At 34.6% G+C, this 12,569-nt stretch overlaps 2 protein-coding genes across 17 annotated transcripts in view; one reads left to right on the top strand and one right to left on the bottom strand.

Moving 5' to 3' along the window:
- Positions 1–4,332: 4,332 nt before the first annotated feature.
- On the bottom strand, positions 4,333–8,031 carry LOC132620105 (uncharacterized). Its single transcript, XM_060334814.1, has 2 exons — positions 4,773–8,031; positions 4,333–4,625 (listed from the first exon to the last, which is right to left on the bottom strand). Exons 1-2 carry the CDS (start codon positions 8,029–8,031, stop codon positions 4,333–4,335), a joined length of 3,552 nt encoding a protein of 1,183 aa, XP_060190797.1.
- A 462-nt stretch (positions 8,032–8,493) lies between these two features.
- LOC132618769 (uncharacterized) overlaps positions 8,494–12,569 on the top strand; it is a 40,899-nt gene continuing 36,823 nt past the window's right edge. For 6 of the 16 annotated variants that reach the window (XR_009574304.1, XR_009574303.1, XM_060333775.1 and 3 more), the window contains exons 1-3: positions 8,494–8,715; positions 8,783–8,944; positions 9,104–9,210. Coding sequence is in view for 7 of the 16 variants with exons in the window: in XM_060333775.1 (XP_060189758.1) it covers positions 8,704–8,715; positions 8,783–8,944; positions 9,104–9,210 (281 nt within the window). In the remaining 9 variants the exon portion in view is untranslated. Of the gene's footprint in view, positions 8,716–8,782; positions 8,945–9,103; positions 9,211–11,716; positions 11,887–12,569 lie in introns of all 16 variants that reach the window. The other 10 variants (XR_009574301.1, XR_009574307.1, XR_009574308.1 and 7 more) reach the window with 7 other exon arrangements.

The raw sequence follows: 12,569 nt of genomic DNA, 5'->3' as shown, positions 1-12,569 counted from the left end.
CAACTTACAAAATGATCATCTAGACACCTCCAAATTTATGTGCCACCACGTCAACATTTGTGTTTACGTGTTCAACTTTATACAAGTTGAGGTGCCTACTTGTACACTCTCAAAGTTGAAGGACATACTTGACATCGGAGGCCAAGTTTGAGGGCATGTTTATGTATTATGCCTTTTAAAAATGTAATTCTACCAGCTATCCTTTTTCATTAATATGTTTTTCACTTTTTTCTTATGACTATATGATATTGGAATTTACTGACTCGATTCATATAAATTTTCACCGAGTAGGGCTCATTTAAGGAAGAAGTATTTCTTATCAAGATTTCTTCATTCCAGAAAACTCGAATCCTAAATATTTGATTATGGATGAACACAGGCGGATTCAGGATTTAAACTACATGGTATTAGCTGGAATATCCCAGCACTATCTGTGAGATTAATTTTGTACCATGTTTGGTAGAAGGTATAAGTTTATCCTAGGATAAATTTATACCTTGCACCAAACAAAGTATAAAGTACATCTCAAACTTAAAAGATGGGATATCCCATCTTATCCCATTAATGCTGGGATTATTTTATCCCATCTCCTAGATGGGATAAATTAGTCCCAAGAGATGAGATAAATTAGTTTCAGGATTATAATCCTTGGATAATTCTGTCTACGTACCAAAGGACCACTATGGGTTTAACCTCTAAGGTTTTAGTATTGAACTCATTGTTTATAGTTCAATTTTATTATTTTATTTTTGCAATTTTGATGATTTTTACACAAATTTATATTATGCATCAAAAGTACAAGATACAAATAAATTTGGTACCGCAGTACCATATACGTCTTTGTGAATAGAGGGATTCCATCCATCTCAACATATTTGTGCATAGTTCTTTTTTTCTTGTGGGATTAATTGGGTGTGTTGTTGTTGTCTTGTTATCATGCTAAAGTAGGTAACACTTTATGGACCAAATAGATATAAGACACGTGTTGATTTAATCGAGCCCAAAATAATGATTAAATATTAAGAGAAGGGCAAGTTGTGGTGGTTCTGAGGATGAATTTGCACGGTTTTTTTCTTCAAATGGCGTGGGCTTAAATTTTTTCCCTTAGCAATCGAACTTATATCTAACAAGGCATAATCTTAACTCGTAAATTAACAGATTTGATTTTTTTTAAAAATCAACAGATCTAATTGGTTTCATTAATAAGCTTGTGATCAAAACAAATAGCATTTATTATTTCGATTGCTCCTATGCAATGCCAGCACATCATTGTTCACTTTTGAGTTAATAAGCATACAACGTTTGTTATTGGTAAATTAACATGAATTACTTATATTTTTGTTCTGTGTAACATCGGTTATTTATACAACTTGATTGTAACTACTTTGACGTTTTAATTTGACCGACACGAATTTAAATAAGTAAAAGAGATTCCTAAATCTTATGACCTAAAACTAAAAATATATTAATATAACAAAAATGTTCTTGAATCTTATGGTCTTACTATGCTATGTAGGATGTTGAAATTAAAAAAAATTCTAAATGTTAAAGATAACATTATTTGCTAAACCGACTATAAGGGATCTTTTGGTTAGTGGGATGGGATAGACAATGATATCCAATGAATTGGGATATCTCATGGGATTAGCTATCCCACCTTCTATATGATGAGCTAATCCTATCATTATAGTATAAATGATGGGATAAATAATTTTGAGACTAATTAATACTCATAATCAAAAGCATCATAAAATAATTCCAAATTTTATTCCGAAATTATTATTTTTATCCTGCCAACCAAATGACCCCTAAAGAATTGTAGGACACATAAATTAAAACCGACGAGTAATATGTTCATCGATCATAATCAGTCTTTTCTTTAAAGTTTTTGTTTCGGAATATTTGACGCATTAAAAAATATGAAATAATTTATTTTTAAAATGTACACTATTGTTCCTACTAATAGAGTGTTCATTAAGTCTTAATCCTAACAATTAAGACGATTAAATATTTGTTTAGAAGTGTAACTTTTAAACACAAATAATATGGATTGAGGTATGTATTTACCTTAGATCTCCCGTTTGGTCCTTTTAATTTGTCAACTTGGTCAGAAGATTTAATCCAAAATATTTTTTTTGTCTCAAAAAAAAAAAAAAAGATATCAGTTATCTTCCTTATTTTCAATTTCACCAAATTATTGTTCCACTTCATGAGCCAAATAATAATTAATTAGTCATTTAAGAACAATGAATAATAATTTAGCTAAGTATATTTGTTAATTACAATTTTTTTTAATGTGTGTGTCAAAATGTGAACGACAAATATAAAAAATATTAACTAAGTGTTTAACTATAATAAATTAATATGAAGTGGTGTACGTAAAAGTAATTATTTCCGGGAAAAAAATAAATCTAAAGTCACCATATCTTCATCAAACGTAAAATACCAAGTTTATTCAAACTGTACAGCAGTATACTCTTCTTAAGAGTAGAAAAACCTTAGGTGGGACCTTTGTGAAAATATATTATTTCTTACTTTTTTTTTTCTAGAATATATATAAAGCGCACTTTTCTTTTAACTTTTTGCTTATTCATATTTTTTTGCCAACTAAGTCCCACCAATGAGAGCTCACAACTAGGAGAAGACTTATGATGCAGATGGGGATTTATAGGGTAAAAATTAAGAACAGCTACAGCTAAGAAAAAGAAATAAACAACAATAATGATATATCTGATAGATGAAAATGAGAGGAATACAAGGTATATATGTCAGTGCTTGTACTCACTACAGACAAAACACCATAACTAACTTATAGGGACTGAATAATAAATATTGATACTAGAATTACTATAAACTCAGGGACTAAACTGTGAAAATCACAACTTCTTATTTATTCCCTTCATTAACTACTTAACCGACTGTACTACTTCCTCTACCTTCAGTACAACTCGTATCAGTCCTTCCCCCTTAAAATCTTTCTTGACCTCAAGGAATAAAAGCTGGAAACCTGAGGAGCAAAGCATTATAGTCTTCCCATGTGGCCAAATCTTTTGGTAGTTGTTCCCATTGTACTAACATTTGAGGCACAACCGTATTGCCCTTTTAAATCATTCTTCTTTCTAACACCTTAGCTGGTTGAGGACAGTAGGGACTAGCAAGTTAAACAACAGGTGGATGGGAGAAAACAGATGGTAGTGTGTGACAAGGTTTTAGTTGTGAAACATGGAATGTGGGATGAAGAAGTAAGTGTGCTGGCAAGGATAGTTTGTATGCTACTGATCCTATTCTTTGTAATACTTGATAAGGGCCATAATATTTGGCAGACAGCTTGTTGAAATTTCCTCTAGATAATGTAACTTGTCTATAAGGTTGAATTTTTAAGTATACCCAATCCCTTTCTTGAAATTGCCTGTCTGACCTATGCTTATTAGCTTGGTCCCTCATTCTCTGTTGAGCTCTCTTGAGATGAAACAGTAGAAGCTGATTCTTGAACTCCCTTGTCAGTAAACTTCTATCAACTTCTTTCATGCCTGACTCTCCTGCTATATAGGGTAAACACATAGGTGGAGGTTGTCCATAAAGGGCCTCATAAGGAGTGGTTTGTATTGAGTTGTGGAAAGTGGTGTTGTACCACCATTCCGTAGTAGCAAGGTAAGAATACCAATCCTTCTGAGATTCAGAGCAAAAGCACGTCAAATAAGTTTCTAAACATCTATTGATCACCTCTGTTTGACCATCAATCTGGGGATGGTATGCAGTAGATGTGTTCAAAGTGACCCCCAATATAGAAAACAATTCTTGCCACAACTTGCTAGTAAATACAGGGTCCCTGTCACTTACAATGTCTTTAGGCATCCCATGAAGTTTATAAATGTTCTCCATGAACAATTTAGTTATTTCACTTGCTGAATAAGGATGGGATAGACCAACAAAGTGAGCATATTTGGTTAGTCTATCTACCACAACCCAGATAACAGTTTTTCCTTTAGACTTAGGTAAACCATCTATGAAGTCCATGCTTACACTTCCCCAAGCCTGTGTAGGCACCTTCAAAGGTTGAAACAATCCAGGGTAAGGGGCATTATCATATTTATGTCTCTGACAAACATCACAACGCTTCACATATTCTTGAACATCCCCTCTCATCGCCTTCCAATAAAATAATGCATATAACTTCCTGTAAGTGTGATCCACTCCACAGTGTCCTCCCAGAGGTGAGTTATGCCAAAGAGTTATAATTTCTTTCCTCAATTGTTCCACTGGTCCTACCACCAATCTCCCATTCTTTCTCAATTGATCATTAAGGAAAGTATACCCTTTTTCTGTCCCACTTCAAGTTTTAAGAGTCTGCATCAATTCAAGTATTTCTCCATCTTGCTCCCAACTCTGCATAACCAGCTGTAGCAAGTTAGTCTTAATTGTGGATTGTGTCATTGCAGAAAACTCCACTAATGGCAACCTAGATAATGCATCTGCAGCCTTGTTTTCCTTCCCCTTCTTATACTCTATGCTGAAGTCATACTGCATAAGTTTTGTAATCCACTTGAGCTGTGTTCCAGTGTGTAATTTCTGTTCCAACATAAATTTAAGAGCCTTCTGGTCTGTTTTGACAATAAATGTTCTCCCTATCAAATACTGTGACTATTTGTTAACAGCCATCACTAGAGCCAATAATTCCTTGTCATAGACAGACAAAGTTTGGTGCTGAATAGACAAACCCTTACTGAGAAATGCAATGGGTTATCCTTTCTGCATCAATACTGCCCTAATACCAATGTTGCATGCATCTGTTTCTACACCAAAGATCATTGAAAAGTCAGGCAACACCAATACAGGTGTTGTTGAGAGTGCCACCTTGAGCTTCTTGAAAGCCTTAGTTGCCTTTTGATTCCACATAAAACTGTCTTTCTTCAACAACTCAGTAAGAGGTTTACTGATAACCCCATACCCCTTAATGAACCTTCTATAATAACCTGTTAGGCCTAAGAACCCTCTCAACTGTTTGAGAGTCTCAGGTACTGGCCTATCTTGAACAACTTCTGTTTTTTTAGGGTCTGTAGCTACCCCTTCTGCTGATATGTAGTGTCCCAAGTACTTTACCCTTTCAGCAACAAAAACACATTTACTTCTTTTAGCTAGCAATTGGCTCTTCACCAACAGTTCAAAAGTAATCTTAAGATGCACCAGGTGGTCTTCCAAGGTTTTGCTGTAAATTAAAATGTCATCAAAGAAAACCAAGACAAATTTTCTTAGATGATCTTGAAATATGTGATTCATAAGACTCTGAAAACTAGATGGAGCATTAGTTAGCCCAAAGGGCATGACTAGATACTCAAAATGTCCAGAATGGGTTTTGAAGGCAGTTTTGGCAATATCAGCTGGTGCCATCCTAATCTGGTGGTACCCAGCCCTTAAATCTATTTTTGAGTAGATTTGAGAGCCTCCCAATTCATCTAACAGTTCTTCTATAATTGGTATTGGAAACTTGTCTTTTATAGTTCCCTTATTTAAAGCTCTATAGTCTACATATAGTCTCCATGACCCATCCTTCTTACCAACTAGCACCACTGGTGATGCATATGGACTTGAAATGTGTTGAATGATCCCTTGCTCTATCATTTCCCTTACCATCTTCTCTATAATGTCTTTCTGTATTGGAGAATATCTATAGGGTCTAGAGTTAACAGGATTGACCCCTTCAAGCAATGGAATATGGTGGTCAAAAACTCCCCTTGATGGAGGAAGTTTCTGAGGTTCCCCAAAAATACATTTATACTCTTCTAACAACCCTGTCACAGCTACTGGTTCATCTTCTATCACAATTTCCTCCCTTTTGTTTATCACCATTTCAGCACTTCTCACTTTTATCATGAAAAACTGAGAGCTCACCTCAGTCATTTTGGTGATAGACCTTGCTTCTACAGTCTTAAACTTGGGTTGAATCCCTTGTAATTTCAGCAACTGTCCTTGATGTTCAAATTCCATAAAGAGTTTCTGAAAATTGAACTTGATATCTCCCAAAGGACACAACCATTGTACTCCCAATACCATATCACTCTTGTCAACAAGGAACACTAAGAAGTCATCTTGAAACATGGCCCCTTGCATAAACCATTTGAACCCTTTACATAACTTGTCAGTAGGTATTCCCCTTCCATCAACTACTTGCACCAATTGGGCTTTAATTGTTATCACCTCACACCCCAGTCTTTTAGCTGCTTTCTCATCAATGAAGTTGTGGGTGGAACCACGGTCTATGAAAACTTCTATAGGATTCTGTTCATTAAATCCCTTAAGTCTTAATGTCTTGTATCCCATAGTTCCATTTAAAGCTTGCAATGATATGGCACAACTTTCCAGTGTTGTTTCTTCCACACACCCTTGCTCTATTGGATCCTCTTCTTCTGGAACTTCTAACTCACAATCCACCAGTTCATCCCCTTCCTCTAGTTCCATGGAAAACAGTTGTCTCTTAGCTTTACACCTGTGACCAGGTGTATACTTTTCATCACACAAAAAACACAATCCCTTAGATCTCTTTTCATCCAATTCTGCTGGGGTCAGTCTCTTCCTTCTATTGGTATCCATCCTTGCAGTAACAGGCCTTTTATACCCCCCAAAATTTCCCTTCTGAAAGGTGTTTGTACTGCTACCAATAGCTGGCTTAGGTTGAGAGTGAACATATCCAGAAGTTATTCCCTTAATTGCCTTGCTTTGAGCAGCAAAATTAGATTCATGTAATCTTGCCAAGTAGTATGCTTGTGGCAAGTTACAAGGATTTCCAATCCTCACAGCATCACTCAATTCAGGCCTTAGGTTGTTCAAAAATATACTAATTGAATGTTCAACATATAAGTTCAGTCTAGTCATGACACTATCAAAAGCTGCCTGATATTCTTTTACAGAACCAGTGTGTTTCACCCTCATCAACTCTGTCATAGGGTCAGTGTATTCTGCACCAAATCTATCAGCAAGTGCATACAAGTATTCTTCCCATGTGGGTAATGGCAAGTGAGCTCTTGCTTTCATATACCCTTGATGCCGTTGTAATGCATCACCATCAAAATGAATTGCTACTAGTTTTAACCTCTGGTGGATGGAAATGTCTTCTACAGAGAAGAATTGTTCCACCTTATACAACCAGGTTCTTAAGTCCTCCTCGGAGAACCTTGGAAACTCAATTTTGGTGTACTTAGTGAATGAAGGAATAGGAAGGTGGATATTGTGACTGTTTTGTACTGGATTAGGATAGGGTATTTGCTGACTAGTGTTGTAGTTTGGTAGTGGTGATTGGGCTACAGGAATTTGATGGTATATAGATGATGGAATGTGAGTAGGTTGATAAGTGCTTGCATATGAAATTACTGAATTGGAGTAGTTAGTACCAAGGGTTGCACCATAGGGTAGGTGATTATAATTGGAGAACTGTGTTGGTTGAAATTGAAATCCTTGTGTGGGTGGGGCTGAATAATTTTGATTCTGGAACATGGGTTGAAACTCTTGTATGGGTGGAACTGGGTAATTATTGGGTTGAAACATGGGTGATTGGTGGAATTGGGGCATAGGAATTGACTGTATGGGTAAGGTGTGTTGGTGGTTCGAAGTCCGAATTCCTTGGGTGTGCAAAGGTGATGAGATTTGGGAATAAAGAGGTGCAGAGGTTCCATTAACAGTACTAGTAACAACATTAACAGACCCAATTGCGAGTGAATTAACTGGTAGATTAGGAGCTTGACTATAACTTACCCTTGCTGCAGCTGAATTAGATAGAAGCATGAAGGGGCAAGACCCAATCGAAAGTGGTGTATCCGATGGGGAATACAGTCGTTCCCCATTGTTCACTGCCTCCTTGTCTCTTTCCGGTCTCCGATCAATGTTGACTGCATCTCGGAGCTCACGTATTGACTGTTCTTGAGCTCGTCGAGATTGTTCCTGCCTCTCTTCAAATTGTTCTTGTCTACTGGTAAAATCAGACATCTCAGATGACAATTTTTGTAACATAGTCACCATTTCTAACATTTCCGACGACATTGATACCCACAGAGCCAAGATCTGCTCTGATACCACTGATGTAGATGGGGATTTATAGGGTAAAAATTAAGAACAGCTACAACTAAGAAAAAGAAGAAAAAGAAATAAGCAGCAATAATGATATATCTGATAGATGAAAATGAGAGGAATACAAGGCATATATGTCAGTGCTTGTACTCACTACAGACAAAACACCATAACTAACTTATAGGGACTGAATAATAAATACTGATACTAGAATTACTATAAACTCAGGGACTAAACTGTGAAAATCACAACTTCTTATTTATTCCCTTCATTAACTACTTAATCGACTGTATTACTTCCTTTGCCTTCAGTACAACTCGTATCAACTTAGATATTCTCTCATAATAATGAGAGATCAATTGAATGATCTATATTACTTTGTTGAAGCCATCTTTCTAAGTCTGACATCTTGATATATGAACCTTAAAAAAAAACCCTAAGGGTTATTTTATTAATTCTGAAAGTAAAGGGGCTCCAAAGTAAAAATTAAAAGGTACAAAAGCAATAAAATTACACTTCTCGACACTTCTCGCGCTTATAAAAGTAAAATTTGCGGAAGCCCTAAACTCTCTCGACACTTCTCGAGCTTGGTCGGTCTGCAACTCAGGCGATTTCATCATGGATCTTTGATGATGATGAACGACGATGGCTGCGCTGGTAAGTTGTGTCTATTATCTTCTCCATGAGTTGTAGATGGTTGTTTCTTGACTCGTATATTTCTCAGGTGAATCCTTGTTGCTGCTATCGCTGCCTTTTATCTCTGATTGTGTCAACTGTTGTTTGTCTTCAGCATCATCTATCGAAAGAGGCGTGTATCTTGCAAAGCCCTCATTGTTCCCGTGTTTTTTCGTCATTTGTGATGCTTGCTTCGGTGAAAATCTGGGGGGTGTGTGTGTGTGTGTGTGTGTGTTATTTCCTTATCTGCTCTGACTGCTTGATGAACACTGCCGACTAAGCAAAGATTCAGATGTGATCTCCTTACATTTCATTTCACGGATGTGGCGAGAAAATTGATTGGATGATTTATCTTACTTGATTTTTGTAGATTCAATTGAAGAAGCTCGCCTTTTCTATGACTGGTTTAAGTATTTCCAAACACAGAAATGGCCATCAATTTAAGTATAAGCGGATCACACGAAATTCTCAGAAAAGGTAAGTTACATGTTTATTTAATTTTAGCTTGATTTTTTTCATGAATTTTGGAATTACTTAATTCGTCTAAACTTATTGAAGACTCAATTTTGTCGATCCTTGAAATTAAAGCATATATGAAGAAATTCGACATCTGAAAAAATAATAGAAACTTTTAAATATGATATTTGTAATTGATAAAATTTAAAAAGATATTGAATATCAATCAAATAGAAAAAAATGAGATAGGTAGAAGGGGAAAGAGTATCCAAAATCGTGCCTAATGATGATTAGGGTTTCAACAAATTGGGTAATCTTAAGCATTTAATTTATGAGATACAATCGGTCCTTTTTATAACAATCATTCTCTATTACACCATATCTCTATAATAGCCAAGTATTTTTTGGAACCGATTTTCATATTATTTTAAATTATATGTTCTCTGTGACAGTATTTCGCAATAGAAACTAAAAAATAATTAATCCGGAGAAATCAAAACCCTTGGTTTTTCATTTACTCTCAAAAGTAGTAAAGATCTATGTGAAAATCATACCATGAAAGCATTTTGTATCTTAAAGAAACATCATTCCCTAACTATGCATAAAAAACAATATTTTTAACATAATTATTTTCGTATATTACTAACTAATAAAAATCTTAAACAGTTATTTATAATAATATAGTTTCATAGTTGTCGTCAGTGGCAACTTAGGAATTTCAATAAAGGTATTAAAGATTTAAATAATAAAATAGTAATATTCGACTTAAATACAAAATATAATCTTCATATTCATCGGACCATCCTCTCGTGATTGCTGCCTAATTGTTATAAGACGGAAAACCTCGACAGTCACTTAACTTGTCAGTATGACTTGTTCCAATTGAGCACTTAACACATGATAAAGTGTTCACATTAAACACTTCTGACTCAAATTTTAGAAAAGCTTACGTGCATGTTCTCGAATGCCCATTACATATATAAGTTAACCACATAGAATACGTCACAGATCAACCCAAATAGGAACATGTGTGAGGTTTTACGGCTTATTGAGGCTAGTGTGTATAACTAAAGGAGCTGACATATTTTAGGTAGTTAATTTATCTATACAATTGGCGCTTGGGGACAAGCGCAGAAACTTTTCCAAAATTTGAGTTAGAAGTGCCTAATAGAAACACTTAATCATTGTTCATGTGCTTAATTGGAACATGTAATAGTTCAAGTTTCTAAATGAAATCTACTATCTAGTTTAAAGGATTGTCGATGTATTCCGCCTTGTTACAACTTCTATGTTGCTTGTCCATTGATATTATCAAAATGACAATAGGAGTATTCCAAATAAATGTTTATTTATTAAACATGTTTATTATTTTAACTTCAAACTGGAAATATGTATATTGAAGCTAAAAAAGCACGTTTTAAGAGTTCTTCAAATTTTTACTCACAAAACTTCAACTATATTTTTTATGTCCAAACATAGCTTCGACCTCCAAATACCTTTTAAGTTAACTTCAAATACTACTTTTTTCCCCTTCCAATATCAGTTAATTCTTGTCCTAGCTCCAACTTCATATTTTAATCTCATTATAAGCTTTTCCATGGTTTACTAATGTCACTAAAAAGTATTCCAAAAAAAAATAAAAATTGCAATATACATATAAGGAATATATTTAATGATTTACTAGTGTCAGAATTTCAACTCTAACATATAAAATCCTAGTTGGGATTGGAGAGAATCTTCTCAAGAATTATCGCCTTAATATTTTTTTCTCCGTCACTATTAATTCATCACCTATTCTTCACTTTTCTTTGTTCCTTCTTGGATTTTTCAATTTCAACACTCTTTCTTCAGAGGTATTCATAAGTTCTCTTCCATTTTACCACTTGAGATTATGACCAAATAAAGTGACACAAGCAAATACATATATAGGTACCTCCTTTGTTAATTCTTTCAAACCTTATGTAGGCTTCTCTCCCCTTCACAATAATGTGATGGGTCTAGAATGAAATTTCTTTTATAAAAAAAAACAAATACAAGCACAAAAATATGATCAAATAACTCAAAACTCGAAAATATTTAGAAGAAAGAGGATTTTGCAGAACGCATTACATGAACTACATTTTGAGCAGAAATTGCATCCTGAAAATTCACAAATCCACTGCAATATCCATCCTACATTCACAATTTTTTTCTATTTAAATTACTTAATCGTAAAAAAGAAAAAAAATTGAGCAAATGAAAAACAAACAATAATCAACAACAATGTAAAATAAATATACCTCATAATTTTGAGCTGAATATCGCGATTGTGAACTGTTCCAAACTGTTTGACAACGGGGTGGAGTCACTTCTTGTTGTGTTGGGTGGAAATCCTTCAATATATATTGATTTGTCATTAAATGTGTAAACAAACAATTTCAGAAAATGATCAAATATGGTAAAATTTTCATCAACTATTTCATTTAAGGCAGTACAGATTTACATTAGATTTTCTCATTGGAATTGTCTTGTGCATTGTTGGTTGAAGGAATCGCAGCTTTAGACACACCTCTCAAACTAGACGTCGACGCCTTAACTAAGCCATCACTGAGGCTTAAGGTATTTTAGGTGATGATGGACGACCATCATCTACAACAATTCTTACAATCTTGTATGGGGCATTCGTAATCAGTGAGAACCTGTCTGCGTCATCTATAGGTAACATTTTGAATTAGTCAAAGCTTTAATTTAAGAAACTTTAATATTTTTTTTATAATCTCTGTATAACTAGCATGTGAACCCCTAAAAGTATAACTAGCCATTGAAGCGTAGCTAGCTTTAGGAGCCTCATTCTCAACGATTGAGGTTGTTTCAGCAACTAGTTTTTCTTTTTTCGCTCAAAGTGATTGAAGGCTCTTCTTAAAAACTTGATTATCAGTTGTCACCTTAGTCTCTGATTTATCAGAAACTTCCTTGACATTAGCTTTGACATTATCTTCAGCTTTGCTATCAGTAGCTGATTCTGAATGCAATAGTAATTCCAAAAGGGAAGAATTTAGTATAGTTCAAATCGAGTTTAAGTTCAACGCACTGATAGTATAACAAAATCTTCACGGTATTAGTGTATATAACTTAAATCCTTAACAATAATGGACAACAACAATCAAGCTTCAGATAGTGTTATAGCAATCAAGTGACCTATTTATATAGTATTAAAGCAAAAGAACATATCCAAAGAAGCAATTGAAGAATTTTCATCAACCTTCTCCTCAACAATTACTGAAGATTCTTCGACGCCAACAAATCGAAAAATGTCGTTCAAGACATAGTATCCTTTTCCTTGTGGAATAAGAAAAATAGTCTGAGAGACAAAAAGTTCTTAAGTTATCTTATCCGATCAA

Source organism: Lycium barbarum, chromosome 11 (assembly GCF_019175385.1).
Source record: "Lycium barbarum isolate Lr01 chromosome 11, ASM1917538v2, whole genome shotgun sequence".
Lineage (NCBI taxonomy): Eukaryota > Viridiplantae > Streptophyta > Magnoliopsida > Solanales > Solanaceae > Lycium > Lycium barbarum.
Note: the sequence above shows the minus strand (reverse complement) of the source record. Positions and strands in the feature narration are given on the sequence as shown.

Coding starts and splice junctions, on each gene's coding strand:
- LOC132620105 (XM_060334814.1), bottom strand. CDS start 8,031: ATGTCGTCGGAAATGTTAGAAATGGTGACTATGTTACAAAAATTGTCA. Junction 4,626..4,772: donor AACAGATGCATGCAACATTG/GTATTAGGGCAG, acceptor AGTATTTGATAG/GGAGAACATTTATTGTCAAA.